The sequence below is a fragment of the Pogona vitticeps genome, chromosome 1 (genome assembly GCF_051106095.1).
Source record: "Pogona vitticeps strain Pit_001003342236 chromosome 1, PviZW2.1, whole genome shotgun sequence".
Taxonomy (NCBI): domain Eukaryota; kingdom Metazoa; phylum Chordata; class Lepidosauria; order Squamata; family Agamidae; genus Pogona; species Pogona vitticeps.
The window spans coordinates 241,629,460-241,651,329 of record NC_135783.1 but is presented as its reverse complement, the minus strand read 5'-3'; the positions used below and the strand labels follow the sequence as shown (position 1 = coordinate 241,651,329).

The following is a 21,870-nucleotide window of genomic DNA, read 5'->3' as shown; positions in this document are numbered from 1 at the left end:
AAAGTCTAAATTTCCAACCCCCAAAGCCCAAATTGTGAAAAATGCAGTTTCATCACTCCAGCCAAATCCTGTACATGCAAATAAAAAAGGAAAACGACTTCTTAAAATATGCTTGCTAAACATTTCAAAAGGATGAGTTAGCAAGCAATCTGAACCAATATAGAGACTGAGATATTTTGGTAATAAGCGGCTACAGTGGTCTATGGACAGAACTATAAATAAGGGGTATCATTAAAGCCCAGCTACTGATTCTGTTCTAGAAAGACCAGGCTGCTGTCCAGCAAGAGTTCTAAAACTATAGTTCACTTGCAAGCATGCTTGTGTCTATAACCTTGCAACAGTGCATGTTTGCACAAGTATTTGGAAAGGGTAGGGAAAATCAGTGCCGCAGGTTCTAGAGGACAAGCGCATGCTGGATTTCAAAGTAACAAGACTGAATATAGCAAGCTGTCTTATACCAAGTGGGCATAAGCCTACCTGCTGACACTGAATGATCATTGCTTTACAGCATTTCATATTGGTTTTATCACCTGTCCTACCTTGAGATACTGGGGATTAAACACAGCACTTTCTACATGCAAAGCATATGCTCCCTATCACACTGTGTGTACCACTGTGCTGTGTAACAATTCAATTTCATTGGTCCAAAAGCCAGGAGCCCAATGTATCCAAAGAACTGAGAAAAAAATTAAAGGCACCATTGAGTCTCGAGAGACTATGGTAACGTGCTCTGAATAGAGGTCTTGTAACAGCGTCTAGTGTGGCTGAGAAGGCCAATTCGAGAGTGACAATCCCTTCCATAGGCATAGGCATAGGAATCCTTTAGTCTCGAGAGACTATGGTAACATGCTCTGAATCGAGGAGTGTCCTCTCCAGAGCATGAAGCCTGGGTAAAGTAATATGGAGGATAGGCTGTTACCCAAGCAGCAGACCCCCCCTCTCCACGTTGCTGAAATGGTCCAATGGAAAGGCAAGAGCCAATACAACCAGTTCCAGCAACGTCGCAGGAGTTGGCAGAACGAAACGAACTGCCTTCGGGACTCCAGCTCTGGATTTTGCCTCGAGGTTAACTCCTGAAGCCTTTTCCATGAGTGGATATAGCCACAAGGCAGTGGAGGTTTGAAATTGGAGTTTTCCTTCTCCTAGATGGGCTGCCTTCCATGGCTGACGAGCCCCATCTACCCAGCCTGCGCTTTAATAGTGCGGAAGGCTACACACCTAAATAACAGGATATGGTCTCCTGTTTCTTTGTATGCTGTTCATCTCCATCCATGGTATATGAACCTCCTTACAACAAGTTGAGTCCATTAGTATGGGAAGAGCCTAACATATTAGACAGGAAAAAAAGAAAATACTTGAATAAATGTAGAAGTCTGCACAGTACAGTGGACCCTTGACTTACAGACGGCTTGACTTACAGACTTTCTGAGTTACAGACTGCTCTGGCCGCAAAATTTAGGTTTGACTTGCAGACTGAGATTTGACTTACAGACCAGAAAAAAACCAAAATGGAACAAAAACAGCCTGTTACGGGATTAATCGGTTTTCAATGCACTGTAGGTCAATGGAGACTTGACTTACAGACTTTTTGACTTGAGAACCGCCTTCCAATATGGATTAAGTTCTCAAGTCAAAATCCCACTGTATGCTGCTTTGATTCTTTCATATTAGGGTCTTGGTCACAAACAGAGAAGATCTTACTGTATGTCCCAAGCTAACTGGACAGGAAAAGGTAGAAACATCCAAACTCAATTCCTTCCCTGAAGCGAGAGGAGTTAATTTCATGGTCTATAGTTCTGTGGCTGTTGGGAGTGGCCTAGAAGGCCAGCCTAGGCATTTGACTGCCATTCAAAGCAAGCAAGGCTGCCGTTGACAGCAAGGCAGTGCCTTAGCATCTTTGCCATAGAAGCCTCTTCCCTTGCTTGTGTCAGGATGTGGTTTTCCAGCTACAGTGACAGCATGTAATTCCTCTAGTCAAAGGCAGTCTGTTTTTATTTGCCTTTTGATCCTATAAGCAGGTATAGAGGGTAGATGCTTGCTCAGCAGTTATGCAATAAAGTGCCCGCTGCTCCCTCTTGGAAACCTCAGACTTCAAAATGTACCAACAGTGTTCACTAGAAAATCTAGAGCCATGGTAATGGGAACCGTTGACAGCTGGGTAGTGGAGAGGGGAGCAATGAAGGTTGAAATTCAGGGCAGGATGAGAGAGAACAGCAAGGTGTATATAGCAGCAGTCCCCAACTTTTTGGGTCCACGGACCGGTTGGGGGGGTGCGGGCTCCATGTGCAGGGAGCACCCCACTTGCAGAGGGGTATGTTGTGCTTGTGGAGGGGCGTGTTGTGCTTGTGTGCATGCACGTGAGCATGACACGCCCCTCCGCGAGTACAACAGACCCCTCCATGAGTAAGACATGCCCCTCCGCAAGCACAACACACGCACCGTGCGTGCGTGGGGGGGGGAGATCCATCTCTACAGCCCAGTTCCAGGAAGCCCACGGACCAGCACCAGGCTGTGGACCGGGGGTTGGGGACCCTTGGTATATAGCACTGCACTATTATGAGTAGGAAGGGGGATAAATTCATGACCACTTGAGCTAGGCACAGCCAAGATCTTACACTACAGCTTGCCAAATGCTAGAATGCCCTTCTGTTTGTGCAATTCCAGAACCAAAGCACAAACTAGAGGGATATCCTGGTGAATCGCTAGGATTAGATTGTGCGGTGATGTCCGGCAGAGAGTTGAACCTCATGCAGATCTTTGCTCTTGTATCTTGACACATATAATATGTCAAGATACAGGTATTCATTTAGAACTCTAGCTTACAGATTTCATATAGTGGTACGTATGTAATGAAAGTTCAAATACAACACAAACTGCTGGATACTCATTGAAGAAAAAAACAAAACACTTCACTTGCTGTAATATTTTTACCATCAAGAAAGGATGTGTGTGTGTATGTGTGCAGCCATATGACCATCTAATAGGCAGAAGAAGTGTCAATGGAAAAAGACTGCTCAGACGGAGCATTAAAGAGTTAGGGTGGGGCCAGGGCATATATTCTGAGCAAAGAAGAAAAGTTTGCCACCAGGCACATGTAGACTCTCAGTCCAGGATGTTATAATTAAATGGATTTGCTTCTATCACTAAGTATATTTTCATTTCATATTTAAATCTTTACAAAATATTTTGAAGAAACAGTATAGAAGAGGTCAAAGAAAAAGAGAAAGAACCAGCTGTCTGGTACTGCGGGGGAAGGATGTTTGGGTCAGCACAGGAGGCTGGGCCAGCACAGTATGGACAGCGCAGTCAAGCACAATATCAAGGAATGTGGTGTTTTGGGAGGAACTATGTACATATTTTTTGAACTTTTCTCCACTACACAGGAGCACAGGAAGAAAGCTGATATTCCAGGAGAGCCAAATGATGTACACCATCATGAACCGGACACTTCTGTATGAATAGATGGCACCACAATGGATTGCCCCTTTTTGAAAGCAAAGTCTTTATTTTCCACACACTAAGAAAGCTTCTCACTTTGTATGCAACATCTCTCGATTTCTGGGACAGTGTCAGCAGCAGAAAGGAGAAAGGACAAGCCATTAATAGGGTGGAAAATAGCTGTGGCACCGTCCGGGACATTCCCCAGCTACTGTTTTGAAACACGGCAAGAGGAGCAGAGTGGTACCAGCTGTGCACCGAAGTGTGCTATGCAGCTCTCTTCCAGATAGTCTAGAAAAATGGAACAGCAATGGCATTCTATCTCCATGAAAAAAGGTCACCTGGATCAGCCAAAGAGCCCTTTTGCTTTCTTCTTTTTGCTCTTGACAATTGGCAAGCGAGCACTCTGAGTTTGGGAGGTTAGTGCCTGAAAAGAGAAGGAAGTCATCAGAATCTATTAATTAACCAGATGATCAAAACTATAAAACAATAAAACAAGGGTAAAACAATAACAGCCACATAGGCTAACATTGGCTTCATTACTCCATACCTCTAGTGACCATATTTGTCCCTTTCTCCTTTTAAAGAGAAAGAGGAAGAAAATCCCTTTCTGTGTCCCTTCCTGTCTCATCCTCTGGGGGGGGGGGGGATGAGAAGCTTTGGTTTTTTTTTTTTTTAATGATTTCTATGTGGCATAACACTTTATTGGCTTGCCAAGCAACTAGTTTAGCATTGCTTTACACAGGTCTAAATATATATATAATCATTTGCATCTTCTCTCTCCCCCTTCATGGAAGAGTGGGGGAAGATTTCCCAATATTCTCAAGTGACTTAAGCAAAGTAACAGCTTAAGCCACCTGCTCTGGTTCGATCCCAGCAACCATAGATGCTGGAACTGAACCAAAACAGAGCAATCCTACCTGAACCAGAAAAATAGTAGCTTTGACGGGGCAGATAGGCAAGAATCATGGGCTGGTTTGCAACTGAAAGTATGTCACATGTTGCCAGGAAAAGGAGCAAGCCAGCCCATCCCCAAACCAGGCTAAAACATGGGACAAATCCACATTTAATTGCATTGTTACTTATGTTTTAGATGTGCAGCTACCAATCATATCTCGGTAGCTTTACAATGGAGGAGACCGGCATTCCAACTTTGTAGCACTCAAGAATGCACCATATTGTGCCTGGAAAAATATAATTCTCTCTTCCCGCCAATGTAATTTGGAATGCTGTCTGGAATGTGGTTTCACTCATGTCACATAAACCTATTGCTTAGTGCATGTAATAGCACTCCTGACAAACTACTCCATCCCTCCACCCGCATATGCTTATGTCATTTTATGGGCTTTTAAGAATGTTTGTTTGCTCGTATGGTCAAGTACCACATGACCTGCTCATCCTCTGAGATCTTACTACTTCATACAGCACTGGAACAATGCAAGACAGAGCCGCAATAAAGTGATAGCCAGAGTGTTCGACTAAACCAGGGCTCCATCCATTATGTTTTCTATTTTTTTAACTTCCCCTTCTGCAAAACCTTATCTACCTTTATTTTTATTCTCACTGTGGTAATGTTATTCTATATCCCTAGAAGAGCTTCTTTCTTGTTATTCTTAAAGCCAGACTATCTGCCACTTTTTTCTTCACTATAAATATCTTCTACCAAGCCTGCTGTAAACCACAATTGCCATCCTTGGACACATCTTTGGGGGTGAGTGCATAGATCTTTGCTGCTCCCTAGTCTAGAGACTGCCCATCTGAGTCCCTGTGGAACAGCTGCCAGAGATGATGCTACAGCTGAGTACATTTTAACATTCCCCTTTAAGGGGAGGGACTGTAGCACAATGCAGAGCACATCATTTTCATGGCCAAAGGGCCTAAACTCAACTCTTAGCTTCTCCAGTTAACAGGACCTGGTCGGAGATTATCGGAAACGCCTCCTCCTGAAATCCTGTAGAGCTACTGCTAGGCAGAGTGAACAGTACTGACTTAGATGGGCCAAAAAGCTGACTCCATATAAGGCAGTTTTATATGTCTCAGCCTTTAAGTGCATTCCTCTGCTAGGTAGTGCAGTTCTATTACATCTTCACTAGCAACATGTTTAAAGTGGGGTGGGGAACAGGTGGCCGTTCAGATGTGGTTGCACTGTGATTCCCCTCAGCTCCAGCTAGCATAGCCAATGATGCTCAATTCTTAAAAGTCAGTTCAATAAAAATTAGATTTAAAAAACTGCCAGGGAAAGTCGCCTCCTACTCTGCCTCAGGGCACAAGGAGCTTTCTGAGCAGACTTTTGTTTCAAAACAAGTTTTAAAAATTGGGGAGCAAGATGGAGTAAGAGCTCTGGGGTTTGTTCATTTGCAAAAATGCCTGCATGTAGGAAACCACATACAACCCACAATATGGAGCTCGCCTCTGATCTAGAGTGTTACATGTTCCCCATCCCTAACTTAGACAACTAAATAGATCCTATCAACCCATTTTGTTTTGTCCACTCAGCAATGACTATATGCTCTCTAGCTAAGGAGCATGCTAATCAACAGCACACACATGCACTGGCAAGGATCTGTATCCTTCACTCGCTCTCTCACCATATCCCATTCCCTGCGGATATGGTAGATCATTATGCACAATACAGAGGTGCAGCAGCTAGTACATGTTTCAGAATCTCTGGCAGAATGTCTTCATTAATAGTGATGGTGCCGTCAGCTGTCCCAACCATTCCTCAATGAAGCTATTCCCATAGATACGTATGTTCTGAATCTCCCCTCACCACCGTGTCTTGCACACTCTCTGTAGAGGTTAATTGGAACTCTGTCTTATCGCCATCGGTTGGTAAATCCACAGCCTTCTCGGAAATGTCCTGAGAGCCAACATGTTCACAGCTCACAGAGTCTCCTGATGCTGTCAGAGGCGGGGAAAAGGAAAGGAAAGGAAACGTTAAATGCAGATGTATAGGCTTATGAGTGTGTTAAAGTGGAGTAAAGGGACAGTATTTTAATAAATATGCATTTGTATAGGAACATCAACTACTGTATCTGTGGAAATCCAACTCACTACAGACAATTACAGATGAAGAACAGGAGTGACCAATGTTCCCTCTAAGTTGCGCAGTCACGCGATGCTGGATCAGGACTACGCAAATGAGCCAGAACTGCCGCCCATTCGCTTCCAGTCACAGCCAGAACCCCACACGCCAGCGGAGAATTAGAGGGAACATTGGGAAGTGACCCAAGAAAGGAGAATGGAATTGGACATAACCAAAGGCCAAAACTTTTGGGCCCCGGCAATATTCTCTGCAACAGACCAAGCATCTATAGACCTACACTCACTCACTCCAGCTTCAGAAGATAATTCACATTCTGCCCTGATTAGAGATGTGCAGATCAAACTATTTTTTTTGACCCGTGTCAGTTTCTCTTGTGATATTTTATGAGATTTTTCATTAGAAGATTCTGTTCTCTTCTGCACTGGCCTGCATTTTTTGCAAGAATGCTGCATGAAAAATTTTAGAAGAATTTTAAAAGAATCTATGAAGAATCTTTTTAGGAAGAATCTACATGAAAATTTACATATATTTTGTACACATTATAAAATAAAATATTAATTGATACAGTGCATGATACAGTGAAATATGTCTTTTGTAAATACATTGTTTTTAAAGCAAAACACCGCACAACAGTATGAGAGAAGAACAACTTAAATTACAGTTGCATTCAGTTTTTTGTTTCCTCCTCTATCCTTACACCAATCCCTGCAATATCCAGTCTGAAGTAGAGTCTTGCAAGACCTGGAAACTTGCTTATTTGGGATACACTAGTAGTGCAAAAAGATATTATCCAATCTTAATTTTGGATTTTGTATCACATGGTTTTTCTGTTTGTTTGCTTGCATGCATGCTTGGATAAAACTGCTGACAATAACGTCTACAATTAGGGTAACGGGGGAACGTGTGCTGCTTATATACTGCCCCATAGCGCTTAAAGCACTCTCTTGGCAATTTGCAATTTAATTATGTGGTTATACATTGCCCTTCGCCAGCAAGCTCGGTCCTCAATTTACCAACCTTGGAAGGCTGGAAGGCTGAGTGAACCTCCAGTCAACTACCTAGGATTGAACTTGGACCATGAGCAGTTTTGGCTGCAGTATTGCAGTTTAACCACGGTGCCACAAGGTCTCCAAGGAGACTTACCATAATTCAAAAAGGACTGTACCACAACAACTCCATCCAAATCAAAATAGAAACTATGTGTGCCAACAAAAAGCAATGCACAATCCTGTAAGTCACAAGCGACTTTTATTTTTATTTATTTAATGTCTTTATATTTTTTAAAAAATTCCCCGCTTTTCTTTGTGATTGTTTTCCAGAAGCATTGCTACCTTTGCAGAAGATGGTAGAGCTGGAACTGTAGGCAGACCCTACCTCTTCTTGATCCACTCACCTTCCCGATGCCGTTTGCAAGCTGATCTGGCCTGCTCTTGGGTTACAGCCATGTAAAGCTCCTTTAGGCTAGAAGTGAAAAGATGCCCATCTCCTAGGCAGCAGGCTTGGGGCAAAGTCTAGGAAGCAAAAGGAGAATTCTTAACAGTGCCCCCAATTCCAGATGTCACAACGCAAGAACCTAGAGCCCCTCATTCCACTTAAGTGCCATAGGACAAATGCTTAGAAGGATATTGGTTCAGGACTGTATTACAGTATTAACAGCAATTTTCACACTAGGCAAAGCATCTCACTGGTTCATTTGCATTAGGGCCTGTCCCCCTGTGAAATTTGGTGTGATCCTGCCTGTGCTTAAAAAGTCCTTATCTTCAGTGCAACCTATTTTAATTTTTTTTACCTGTCTGCGAAGGCAGAATAGAGACTTATTTTGCATCTCAATGAAACATCCCCAAAAGATGCCCTGGCCCTGTGCCAGAAAGATAAGGGCCAGCTCTTTAAGAGGAAGGATGGATCATTCTAAGTAGAAACACAAGTGGACGAGGCCTTTTTTTTCCTGTGCCAAACAGTGCTATCAGGAGACCAGATACCATAACGATGTGCCAGTGTGGATAGGCTCTTACTCAGGGCTAATGGTTAGGGGAAACCCATGCCTCACTTGAGGAGAACCCATTTTGGATACAGTAGCTCCCAAGTTCAGTCCTTAGCATCTCCAGAGAAAAAAGAATTAGTGAACTGGTGGCAGAAAAGATCCACATCTGCTCTGAAGCTCTGCAGAGGTGTTGGCCTTTGTTGACAAACAGTGGCAAAAGGCAGCTTGTTACGTTCATTCTTATAATAGCTCCCAGTGCTAAATCAATTCACACCTCCCTCAGTGTGTCAGGAAAAGGCCTCAATGAACCCTGAGAAGGTCTTCTATTTCTAACACGTGAACTAGCGTGGAACTGGACAAATGAGTGTGAAATGTCTCTCCAGTTCTAAAAGCAGAGCCATAAGGTTTGGAAAAAGAGCTCCTGGCTAGTAGAGGAACACAGGGCCTGAAAAAGTTACTTTTTTGGACTACAACTCAGCAAAGTACCTTAGACAGCAGAGAAAGGAAATCATTCCAAGCTCTTTCATAAGACAGTTGCCCAGCAGAAAGTGTTAGATACACAACAAGGTATTACTCTCTGCTGGGTAATCCAGTCCATCCTGGCATAGCAAGAGGGGCACAAGGCCCACCCAATCCCACCCCTGAACTTAGGAAGCCTAAAGGCTTCTGCCGCTGCCGCCTGTTTTCCAAAGGTTTCCAGAGATAATGTCTCTGTGCACAGTGCCTGCTCCACACCCAAACAGTTAGGAGAACAAAGAGTAACAGATAACAGGGCTGTTCCTCTCATTGAGGCATTCATCCGCTGAGGCACTCAAGGCCAGAGTCCAAAGGCACTGCCCGTCACCCACTCCTTCTACTTCAGGCAGTAGGAATGGCACACGCTTCCTGGCTACACAGCGTAGAGGAGGACAGCCAGTAACAGAGAGTGAGCAGAAAGGGATGGTGTGAGGAGTGAGAGGAGAATGTTATGCTCAACACCTTGCAACTCCCAAACAACCCCAAATTCTTACTGAGGGACCATAGAGGCTGATGGCTTTTCTCTGGATTTTTTTTTTAAAGCCTTATTCACAGCAGTGCTTCAGTCTAGCCCCACACTGGCTAGTCTGAGTTGCAGAGACTCTCCAGTTCTTCAGACAATGATCTCTCTCAGCTCTGCAATCAGAGATTCTTTTAAAACTAAAAACACCAGGGACTGAATATTGGAACCACCACCACCCCTCGGAAATCAAAAGGAGCTATAGCTCTGCCTTCCTATATTTGTAGTGAACATATAATGGGGAGGGGGCGCATCCTTTTTTATTTCACTTCAGAAACTAAGTTTACCCCATATCCTATAGAAGGTCTACAGGAGAGTCCAGAAAGAAATCCAGAAATAAATGCTGGACACATTCCATTTGAGGAATCTTCCTATGGAAGGAGGAAAGACATGAGCGAAGACTGTCTGGACAACATGTCCATCAGGTTCACTTGGGTTGGTACAACATCAGTTCACGTGCAGGTTTGAAGCAAAATACTTCACGCTGCAAAGCAGAAGTAGGATTTTGCTCATGGACTCCATTCCCTACAGCTTGTGCTTCAGTGACACAAAGTCCCCTTCCTAAGTGCTACTTTCACTGAGATGCAAGCAGGCACATTTCTCCTTAGCCATGAGGTAGAAATATCACATCTAGAATGTAGCTTGCAAATGGTAGAAATGATTCAACTGCACTCTGATGTAATTGATCCATCATACTGTCTTGTATCAGAAATGGTTAAGGACAGGACAACACATACAAATTAAATTGCCCTCGTGGCCAAAGGGTACTACTGACTGAAGAGGGCAAGGGGGTGGAATTCATGAGGTATGATCATGTCACAATAGACAGAAGAAGAGAATTGAAACTAAGCATAGAGAGCAAAAGAGGATGAAAATGTTTCTGGCTATAACTACTGGAAGGCCTTTCTACCTCAATGTATTTTTGTATAATGAAGCCAGCATTGTTTGGTTGTGTAAGGAACCCAAGCACCTTCTCTCAAGACTGAAGCACATTGCTACCTCTCCTTTCCTTCTTTCTTCTGCATGTAGATAGCAAATGCTTAAAGAACCATAGCTGCTTACTGACTAGTGTCTGCAACATAAGTCGTGATGAGAGTTTGCTTATTTCATTCACATTTTGATAAACTAAATGAATCCCATTAAAAACAAAAAAAATAAAAGAGCTGAAAAGCAATACTACCCATCCTACTCTCTGGAGAACAATCTTGCTATTTCATGAAACCAGATTTCTTTCTACAGTATCTGCCTGTTGCTGCTGTTTTTCCCCCTCCCCTTTTCTTTTAGTGCAGAGGTTCCCCAGACGAGGAAGCAAATGTCCCCAGTTAACAGTAAAAGCATGAGGAAAGGTTATCTCGTGCAACAAGACTGCTTCAGCCCACCACTTCTACTACAACAAAATACTATGGGCTGAAAAGTATCAAGGGTTCAGTTCCACTCCACCCATGGAAAGAACTGTAGAATTTTCAGTAAATTAAGTGTTCACCTGTTATACCCCTAAAGTTTACAAATATGTTGGTCATTCAAATGAAATCTATTGTTCAGAGGGAAGAACTGGCCAAATTCCTAGTCGCAGTGACAGTGTTTTTTTTAATGCAGTATAAATTGGCAGTGTAAGGGCATTTATGTTATTCATTAAACAATAAAAATAATGATACAGATCGGTGCCTCTTAAAAATAAAGTACAGTAGCCCAGAACTAAGCCACCTAGAGTGGTCGAAATGACTAGATAGGCGGGGTATAAATAAATAAATAAATAAATAAATAAATAAACAAACAAACAAACAAACAAACAAACAAACAAACAAACAAACAAACAAACTACTTAATGCACTTTTAAACCACCCATTGATCAATGGGCTCTGTTGTGCATTACCCTACATAAGGAGAGGTGAATACATTGACTGCATGTCTAATACTGCAGCAAACAAGGGAAAAGGAAGGCTTTGCCAGGAATGAAATGACTATGAATGACATCAGTATTCACAAGTTGTGTCCTACAGCACACGACTTTACTTATTTAGTTGAGGCAGCTAGGCTGATGTGTGACTCTGCTGACACTTTTTCCACAATGTACCTGTTCCTGCTCCTAAAACACTGAATTGTGTCTCTTAATTGCAGGCAGAGAGAAGTTGGAGAATTGCTTTTCCGCAGGAGCCTACATTAGATAACCCTTTGGCCCCAGCGAATACTCTACAGGAAGGACCAGAAACATAGAGGCTTGCCTTAGAGCTCTCTTGCTGTAACTAGGCTTTAGTGAGTTGTAAAAACTGGCAGGTGAATGAACCCCAAAGGTAGGGCAGGCTCAGCCAATAGGCAGCTGGAGTTGCCAGATCAAAGGCAAAGACACAGTCATAACTCAGGGAAAAGTAAACAGCAAGGGACCAGCACAGAACAAAAAGAGTGTACCCAGAGCAGGCACTGTAGCAGGTCACTTGCTGCCTTTTCTTGCTTTTCCAGCCCATACACCCCTTTACCTCCTCCCCAAGTCACACTGGTAGAAAACAGGCTGGTGGCAGATCCCAGAGCATGGTGACCCCCATAGCTTTCTCTAAGCTACTGCCAAAAATTGAGTCTACAGTTGTTAAAAGTCTCTGCCTCACATTGAGATAAGCGGTGGATCTCTGAACACATGGATCTTGTCGCATTTCTTTCTCTTCTTAGCAATGTCAGAAATGGTAAGTAGCTGGATGGGAGACCACTAGGTAGTAACCAGGTTTCCAAGCAGGACTAGGAAAGAATCATGCCTGAAATCATGGAAAGCCACTGGGCTAAATGGGACCAAAGGTAGGGCTCAGTATAAGGCAGGTTCTTGTCCAAAGCTAAAGTTCAGGCTCTCCCCAGAGTTTCTAGACATCTTCTTCATCTGTGTCTTATAGTCGAAGAAGATGAGTGGTATCTTTGCATTTGTCATTCTAGCTGAAAGGGAAATTCTCCACATACTCCTGAGATGGGGAGGGATATGCTCCACTGGGATGCCACTGAGGATATTAACATAGCCAAAAAGAGTTGGGGTACAGTGAGGTCTTGACTTGAGAACTTAATCCGTATTGGAAGGCGGTTCTCAAGTCAAAAAGTTCTCAGGTCAAATCTGCATTTCCCATAGGAATGCATTGAAAACCATTTGATCCGTATCTGCTCTTTTCCGTCCATAGAAACTAATGGGAAGCTGCTATTCCGCCTTCGACCACTAGAGGGGGATATTTTGTTTCTTAGGTCAAGAAAGGTTCAGGGAAGGCAGGGAAAATACAGTCCAGGCAGGACAGTACCAGGCAGTCCGAAGACTGTCTCCCAATCCATTCTCTAAACGCTGGGAGGAGTGAGGAAGCAGACAGGCACCCTTTTCACTGGCCAACAGTTAACTGAAAGTTCAAATTTTGCACTTTCCCTGCCTCCCACGTGGTTTTTTTCAGTTCTTAACTCAAATCTAAGTATGTAAGTCAAGTCAATATTTTCCTATGAGAGTGGTTCTTAAGTCAAAATGTTCTTAACTCAAGCCATTCTTAAGTCAAGACCCCACTGTATTGGTATGGATCTGCTAGCAAAGTCTTGTCTTGGACTCAGTTGCATAGAATAAGTTTGTCTTGCCTGAAAAAACTCTGGTGCCATCTGGTGTTAACAGTGTTTTCAGTTTGTTTATACCTGATCTCAAGGCCTAACCCTTAGTAACTAACAGAATAGGGCAATGTCTATGAGCCAAACAAGAGAGAGACCAAAGGACAGAGCAGCTGGGGAAGTTTTGGTCCCTTTGCTGAAGCTGCCTGTCTAACAGGATTCATGAGATCTAAATACTCAGTTTTCCTAGCAAGCCTACCTTTCAGGACTATATCTTAAGCCTGAAAGAGTGGCACAAAGAAGGCAATCCCTTCCTCTTCATACCTTCATGTACGCTACTTCTTTTCAGTACAAAAGCCTTGACCACACAGGCACCCACTCTTTGTAGCCATGGGAGTCCCTGACATTCATAAACTTTGAGTAACCTCTTCACCAGTAGCAACATCAAGTGTGCTAATGATCACATGTTTCCATTCTATTCTTGCAGCTTTGTTCAATTCCTGCAGAAGTTCTGATGTTCAACTTTAGGTTGAGATAGTTAAGCCTAAGGCTGTGCCATATATGCCCTCTCTTACCAGTGGTTATGCTGCCTGATGATGATGGGTTCTGCCAACCACATCAAGAAGGACCATAATTTACCCACTCCTGTCTTAAATCAAGTTATATTCCTATTGAAATAGCCGAAAAAAGTAGAATCAGGTCAAATGTATCAAGAACGCTGCTTTAAACAGCATGAAATGCTTAATGAGCATCTTAGAGATCTTTTATTATACTGTATACGATAGTCACTAAAACAAACTGAATAATGTGACAAGCAGAACAGCCAAAGTAACTATTCCAAAACATAGGTTCTGATTGGCTAAAACTACTATATCATGCCAGGTCATAGACCAGCACCATGGCTACATCCCTTCAAACAATTTTAAGGTGGTCAGAATTCCAAACGGCAGACAATTTTCAGATTTTCAGAAACACATGATCTGTTTGCAGACCAAAAAACATGGGTCTAGAGTCTCACTTGGATCTGGATTTCTATTCCAAACATTTATTTATTTATTTATTTAACTTATATGCTGCCCACTCTACCCAAAGGTCTCTGGGTACAGTATACAAACGCACTGTATTCCATTGAACAGAGATTAAAACAACATTTCAATGGCATGCTTTATGAAATTCTAGACCACCTACTGATGCCACCAAATTACAAATGGACTAGCCCCTAGAAATAAAGATAAAAGGAGCCCCCTACAACGTGGTGTCCTCCAGATGTGTTGAACTGCAATTCCCATCATCCCCAGGCAATATGGCATTGGCCCAGGAGTTGTTCTGATTAGCCCAAATCTTTCACTCAACTTCCTGCTTCTTCTTCTGTTGACAGTCAGTTCATGATGGAGTCTACATATCTCCTGCCAAAGTCCAAGGGGCTAATTCCTTCTTACAGTGACTAAAGCTTTCTGCCAAAGCAAAGAAAGGTGGGGATTTTTTTAAAAAAAAAGTATTGAAAATAGCAAAATGATTATCAGCATGAAATGTCCATGAAGGAGTCAGTGGGGAAGGATGCCAAGTAATAGCACATGCCATTCCCTTGCCCAGGAACTGCTGCTGAGTGATGTCTACGTGCAGGGGAGGTGAAGTGTCCCTAGACAAAATCAGCATAAGAAGCTGCGTATTAGCTGAGCATGACAGATGCAGAGTGCCTGCCCGCGTGCAAGTTTGGGTTATGACTATCTGACAACAAGGCCAAGCATGGATTAGATGCCAGCAGCTCAAGGTTGAGGTGGGGAGGAGTACTGGAGAACTGACTGAAAGACAGCCAGGAGTTCCATGGTCTGCAAAGCAGACTGGCAGACTTTTCAGCACTCAAGTGAAGAGGGAGGATCTGAGAATCACCAAGGGAATCACCATTCAATCCATTCTGCAGCTAGAAGATATATGGCGGATTTTAGGGAAGCCATATCAGAAGTCATTTTGAAAAGGTATCAAAAAACACAAGGATTCCCCTTGGAGAAAATTATGTCATATCCCACAAATAGTGGGCTCCACAGGGAGGAGAGATGAAATGATACAGAGCTGCCTCACAAACAACTTTGTGCAGGTACTAGTCTGAGGTGAAGACCTGACTGCTTAGCTCAAAGTTGCCAGAAGAAATATTTCTGCTTGCTTTAAAATAGTCTGGGTTCAAGAATAATATTATTGATTTCAAAGTTTTAATGATGACGTATAAAGCCCTAAACGGTTTGGGACCTCGATACCTGGCAGATCGCCTTCTCCCACCCAGGTCTACTCGAATCACCAGACAAAGCCAGCAGGGATGGCTGAGGGGCCTTACGCTGAGAGAGACCCGGAAAGAAAGAACAAGAAACCGGGCCTTCTCGGCAATGGCCCCTCGGCTGTGGAATACTCCACCAACAGAAATCCGCCTGGCTCCCTTGCTGGGTGTTTTTAAAAGCCATTTAAAAACTTGGCTTTTTAGGCAGGCCTTCCCTCCAATCAATTAATTGATCTTTGTTTCTCAATTATCTCATCTTGATAATCTATATATCCACTAGTTAGTTGCTTGTATTATTAAGTTTTAATAAGTATATTATTCTATTGTATTTTATCATTTTTTGTAAGCCGTCCCGAGTAGACTTTGTCTAGAGGGGCAGGGTATAAGCCTAAATAAAGTAAAAGTAAATAAAGTATTACTGGTGTTCACTGTGTATGGTTTTATACTTGATTCACAATTCTGACTTTTTCATGTTGATGAATCATCTATATACTGGGGTACATTTTTTTATTATGAACACACAGAATCTTTTATAAGCAATGTATATTTCTTGCTTTATTTGTGGATAAACTGATTATAATACTGGCTTGCAATTCAGTTCTTTGCTGTGTGTTACATCGTCCTTTTACTGTTATCGCCGTTATTGGGCACATTTATACCTTTCTATCATAAAGTCATACTAAAGGAGGACCACAATCTTCATAAAACGATCAAAGAAATTTAACCATAACTTCTTTTAACTAAAATCAAGAGAAAGGTATGACAGAAAAAGAGAAAGGAGGTGTGTTTGGCTGCTTTCGGCTCTGCCCCGGTCCCCAGCTCGCTTCAGCCACAGCCACCACTGGCATGTGGTCCCTGACATATGACCCCCAAGGGACTGTAGTCCTCAACAGAAAAAAAGAGCTCTAAGGGGCTAGTATGTCAGGGGCTCTGCTGCTTTAACTGGGTGAGTTTGTTCGAGCTCAACAACAAAGACCAACACATTTATTTTGTGAAAAAGAAGGGGACCTGGGACCTCATTATGCTATAAGGCAGGCAGAGTTCAGTCTTTTTCTGTTCCTTAGACACTAACAGGTGTTAGCCTGTTGGCACTAAAAACAACAAAGGTAGGGGTGTAAATCCTCATTTGTCTTGTAGCCAGCACCGTTGAGAAACTGCACTGTTTTCCCAACAGTAAGCCATGTCCTGTGCTTTCAATAGAGTCCTTGCATTGCAGAGAATGGCCTTTTGGACGAAAAGGCCTATTTTCCACCTACAAAAAATGGTTTGTTTGTTTTTTTGCAAAAAAAAATCATGATCTGTGGAATTGTGTAAACTGTCCTAAACTGGGATGACAGCTGCTTTTTTTAAAAAAAAAAAAATCTGAAGATGCAGTTGCTGTCTTTCTTATCAACCAGCCGATTCTTCTGCACTTGCTGTGTGTGGGTGCGCTTTGATTCATCAAAGGGAAAGGATACGAGGGACATTTTATACAAATTACAGAAACCTGGAAGGGAGAGAACTCTCTGTCTCATTCTCATAAGGCTTTAAGATTTCAGCCTACGTAAACCAATGAGAACAAAGAATTTAGTAAGTGTTCTTTCCACCCCTAATTCATGGCACACTTAAAGACCAGTCTTAGTCTTTAAGATGCCACAAGACCCTTTGCCATTTTTGTTGCAGAAGATTAAAAGTTGTTTTTAAAGCTCTTTTAATAAAGATTTTGAGGACTTCTGTGCAATATATATGAACCTATTCAGAAAACCAGGCAGCAGCACCTTGAGTTTCCCCCAAAGGATACAAATAATTTACTTTGATGTATTCTCGAATTTACTTTGATCCTTGTTAGTTTTTAAGCAACAGAAAAAAAGGTTTGCCCACAACTGCCTTAAAGCATTCAGAGGGCTGAAACACACTTATTTCCCTCTCCATTTTCGGTTGTAAGATGGCACGTTGGGTGTGAAAAGTTGTAAGAGAAGCCTGACATTAATTCTGGGAGATATGCTCCAGGATCATTCCACTCCTGCTCTTGGTTTAGGGAAAGGACAATACTTTTTAAGCACACTATTTCTTAATCAAAAGAAATGTTATTCAGAAGTGAATAATAGGAGCATACATAAATAGGTGACATAGAAAATAACCTTAAAGGTCTGACCCACTAATATGTCTTCCTAAAAAGTCGGCCTCATTCTGTGTACTAATTTCCCCTGGCCAACAAACCGTTAGAAATCAGCAACCAGTGGGCAACCTTTTTTTTTTCCAACTACTGATATTTCAAACAACTTAGAAGTTCTACAGTCACTGCTTATGAGCCCAACGTAAAAGCACTAAAACATGCTACTGAATTTGCTCTGTTCCTTAGCCTGTGCTGTGGTGGAAACAGGAGGACATGCTCTCTTGTGTGCCATCCTGTTTGCACCACCATCAAAACCAGTATTGTAGTGGTTCAAATCTTTGATTCAAATCTTTGAGTGGCCTTGTCCCAGTTATTTCCCGGAATCCAAAATGAGCCATATGCAACCCTCCAAACACTGTCGAACTGCACTTCTTACCAGCCTTGGTCAGCACAGCCAGAGGTGAGGAACACAACATATTGCATGTAACATGTTACAACATCTGGGCAAGGGCTGCACTTTGCCTAGCAAAGTATACCCTGCCATCACCTGAGACTTGGACTGTCTGGATTACAGCTCCCCTCTGCCCTCTTTAACATAATCAGAGATGATGGGACACCTGGGGCATCTGCAATTCAAGAACATTTGGTAGGGGAGAACCATTCTGTTTCCAGTAATAGCCAGGCAATTGCCTCTGAGAAGACTACAGAAACAGCACAAGAAAGAAAGGGCAGCCACTGGGATGCAGCAGATAGAAAGAGACTTGGGGACCCAAGGAAAGGAGCCAAGGAAAGGGGTTTAGCAGAACAGTGTTTTGAAACATCCCCACTTTTTGAAATGGTATAGGTGGGGAAGGCAGGGTAAACAGAATTGGTTACTGATAATCCTTGTTTGAAAAGCTCAAATCCATTAATCCAGACAATTCTTGCATAAAACAGGGATGAAGGAAAATATCCCTCACTTTAGAAGCCATATAATACCAGTTTCAAAGGCTTGAGTGAATGGATACTCAAGCAAATTACATACTCATAAAGCTGAGAGAGATGCATGAGATTAAAATCAGCAGAATACATCATGCAAAAGGCCGGACTGGAGGAATCCCAAAACGGAATTAAGATTGCCGGAAGAAATATCAACAACCTCAGATATGCAGATGATACCACTCTGATGGCAGAAAGTGAGGAGGAATTAAGGAAGCTTGTAATGAGGGTGAAAGAGGAGAGTGCAAAAAATGGTCTGAAGCTCAACATCAAAAAAACCAAGATCATGGCCACTGGTCCCATTACCTCCTGGCAAATAGAAGGGGAAGATATGGAGGTAGTGACAGATTTTACTTTTTTGGGCTCCATGATAACTGCAGATGGTGACAGCAGCCATGAAATTAAAAGACACCTTCTTCTTGGGAGGAAAACGATGACAAACCTCAATAGCATCTTAAAAAGCAGAGACATCACCTTGCCAACAAAAGTCCGCATAGTCAAAGCTATGGTTTTTCCTTTCGTGATGTACGGAAGTGAGAGCTGGACCATAAAGAAAGCTGACCGCCGAAGAATTGATGCTTTTGAATTGTGTTGCTGGAGGAGGCTCTTGACTCCTGGACTGCAAGGAGAACAAACCTATCCATCTTGAAGGAAATCAACCCTGAGTGTTCATTGGAAGGACAGATCCTGAAACTGAGGCTCCAATACTTTGGCCATCTCATGAGAAGAGAAGACTCCCTGGAAAAGACCCTGATGTTAGGAAAGTGTGAGGGCAAGAGGAGAAGGGGACGACAGAGGATGAGATGGTTGGACAGTGTCATCGAAGCGACCAGCATGAATTTGGCCCAGCTCCGGGAGGCAGTAGAAGACAGGAGGGCCTGGCGTGCTCTGATCCATGGGGTCACAAAGAGTCGGACATAACTAAACGACTAAACAACAACAACAAGAAGAAGATCAGCCTATCCTGCTAATCAGTACTTTGGCCATCTGATGAGAAGAGAAGGCTCCCTGGAAAAGCCCCTGATGTTGGGAAAGTATGAAGGCAAGAGGAGAAGGGGACGACAGAGGACGAGATGGTTGGACAGTGTCATCGAAGCGACCAGCATGAATTTCAACAAACTCCGGGAGGCAGTGGAAGACAGGAGGGCCTGGCGTGCTCTGGTCCATGGGGTCACGAAGAGTCAGACATGACTTAACAACTAAACAACAAAAACAACATCCTGCTAGTAGCTGGCTAGACAGCTCAGTGAGCGGAGCCAGAAGTTAAAAGTTCAGCCCCCCCCCCAGTGTGTGTCTCAGAAAAGCTAGCCTGTGTGGCTTTGGGCAAGCTGCTCAGTCCCAGGATGGCCCCAGAAGAGGGAATGGTAACCAGTTCTGAGAACTCTCTGCCTAGAAAGCCCTGAAAAGGGTTGCCATAAGTCAGAACTGACTTGACAGCACATGCTTACTATTCGGCTAGTGCTCAGACACCACTAAATCAAGAGCTCATGAGTAATCAGGGGAGATTATTCATAGGTCATGTGGGTACCAAACTTTATTGCCATGTCAAATTAAAGACTTAATTAAACATTGAGATAGACTAACAATGGCCACCAAACAGTATGCATTTAGTTTGCAGGAAATGATCTAGGAGGGACCACATCCTAAATAGTACAGATCATTTATTGTGCTGGATTAATGCCCTTTATTTGGCCAGGAAGAAATATTTATAGGTAAAACAAGAACATATAATTTGTTGAACAGAAGCAAGGTCAAAGAACAATATTTCTGCCTACATTTTATTCTGATAGAGGACCCTGAGGTTCCTTGAAAGCTTTCTGGAAATTCCTCAATGAACAGACTTAATATGTCAGAAAAAAATTCCTTGAGAGGATAGCTCCGCCACTGCCAGCAACGCTCAGCTGTGTGTAGAGTTATTGGTCTGTTTCTAAATTTATCCCAAGCATCGGGTCTGGTCTTCACCCACAGAAATTAACAGGGCAGCTTTCAACATATCCCAGAAGATAGGGGTTCCTTCAAAGAGCAGTCTCTTAAAGGCTGGCTTAGGAAATTTTGCTGTATGGGTTTCATAACAAGTTATGCTCCCCTCATCCTGTGCACTGAGTCAACGGGTACAGCACCCAAGGCCAGCTGAGTAATGGTAGCACTTGAGGCAGAAAATCCCACAAATAGCCCTTTCCCTTTCTCAGAAATGTAAAAATACAATAAAAATAACATTTTAAAAAATGTTGCCATTTTATGACATCTGAATAAACTGCTGGGGTGGCTGCTTCGTAATGCCCAGTGTTTGAGCTGGCCCTGGGTCTCCTGGAAGGGAGAATAAACTGGATTACAGAAGTATGTGAGATATGGAACAACATCTTTACAATGTTAGGGAGCTGCTTCACACCATGTCACCTTCTGCTCCATTTTATTTTGACCGTTGCACAGTTGTTTTCAGTGTGCACAAAACTGAAATACCGTCATTTTAATTGTTACATTAAGGGTGGTAAACTACTATAGAACTTTGATAACTAGAAATTAAAATGTGGTTTAGATAAATAAAAATAAAAATGCTGCCAGCTAAGCTTGCAGATTGCTACCTTTCTTCTTTTATGAAGCTGGAGATGCCAAATACTGAACCAGGAACCTTCTGCCTCTCTTTCAGGTTCCCATTCTAAGCACCCCATATTAATTATGGCAAACAGTAAACACACACAGTAGTGGTTTAAGTTTTTTGCTATCTCTTTCACTTATCCCCTGAGTTCACGTTGTTTATTCCGATTTCCCCGCACTGTGGGCTACAATCCGGTAAACCAGCCATCCTGAATGTGGCCTCTTGAGGAGCTCTGGAACATATGAAGGGGACCAGAGACTGGAAATAATTCTTCACACACCACGTTATAACATTCATTATGCAACTTATAAAATGATTTGGCCCACATTTCTTTCATATCGTGTTTACGGCCATGGCCAGAAAAAGGTTGAGAATGAATGCTATAAACCATTATGCTGGAGTAAGGCTCATGAACCTCAACAGGGTTTCATGTCAAGAAAATATGCAGTGTACCTGCCGAACCGCCTTCCAAAGACCAGCGATAAGAAAGAATCCTTCCCGTATGGCTCCTGAGAGTTGTTCTGTGCCTCAAACTCTGGCCCTCTTAGTATGCCATTGATAACTCTAGTATGAGCTTTAACATACTGTAGTTACTGCTCACCTATCTCAGCCATGCCGACTATCACCAAGAACTCTCATTTCTAACCTCCCCATGGTACGTCTTTAAGGACAATGCCTCTCACTGTGTCTGCCTAGCGGTTTTTTTGACCCCACGCCTGTGGCAGGCACTGATGCTCCATGACACTGCACTCTTTCTACAGTCTTTGTAGAGTCTGCAGCAAGAAACGGGCTAGGACAGGACCACCACTCCCTCAATAAAAACCCATTACCTTCTCTTCATGCTCCAGACTCTCCTCTACACCTCCCCCATATATTCAA

The 21,870-nt window shown here is 42.8% G+C and overlaps 1 protein-coding gene across 3 annotated transcripts in view; it reads right to left on the bottom strand.

The window, feature by feature from the left end:
- Positions 1–3,478: 3,478 nt before the first annotated feature.
- Positions 3,479–21,870, bottom strand: part of NHEJ1 (non-homologous end joining factor 1) — a 121,990-nt gene continuing 103,598 nt past the window's right edge. For all 3 annotated transcript variants that reach the window (XM_020792114.3, XM_020792115.3, XM_078382937.1), the window contains exons 6-8: positions 7,878–7,995; positions 6,209–6,339; positions 3,479–3,865 (exon numbers count right to left, since the gene is read on the bottom strand). In XM_020792114.3, coding sequence (XP_020647773.3) covers positions 3,785–3,865; positions 6,209–6,339; positions 7,878–7,995 — 330 coding nt within the window. In that variant the 3' untranslated portion in view covers positions 3,479–3,784. The remainder of the gene's footprint in view (positions 3,866–6,208; positions 6,340–7,877; positions 7,996–21,870) is intronic.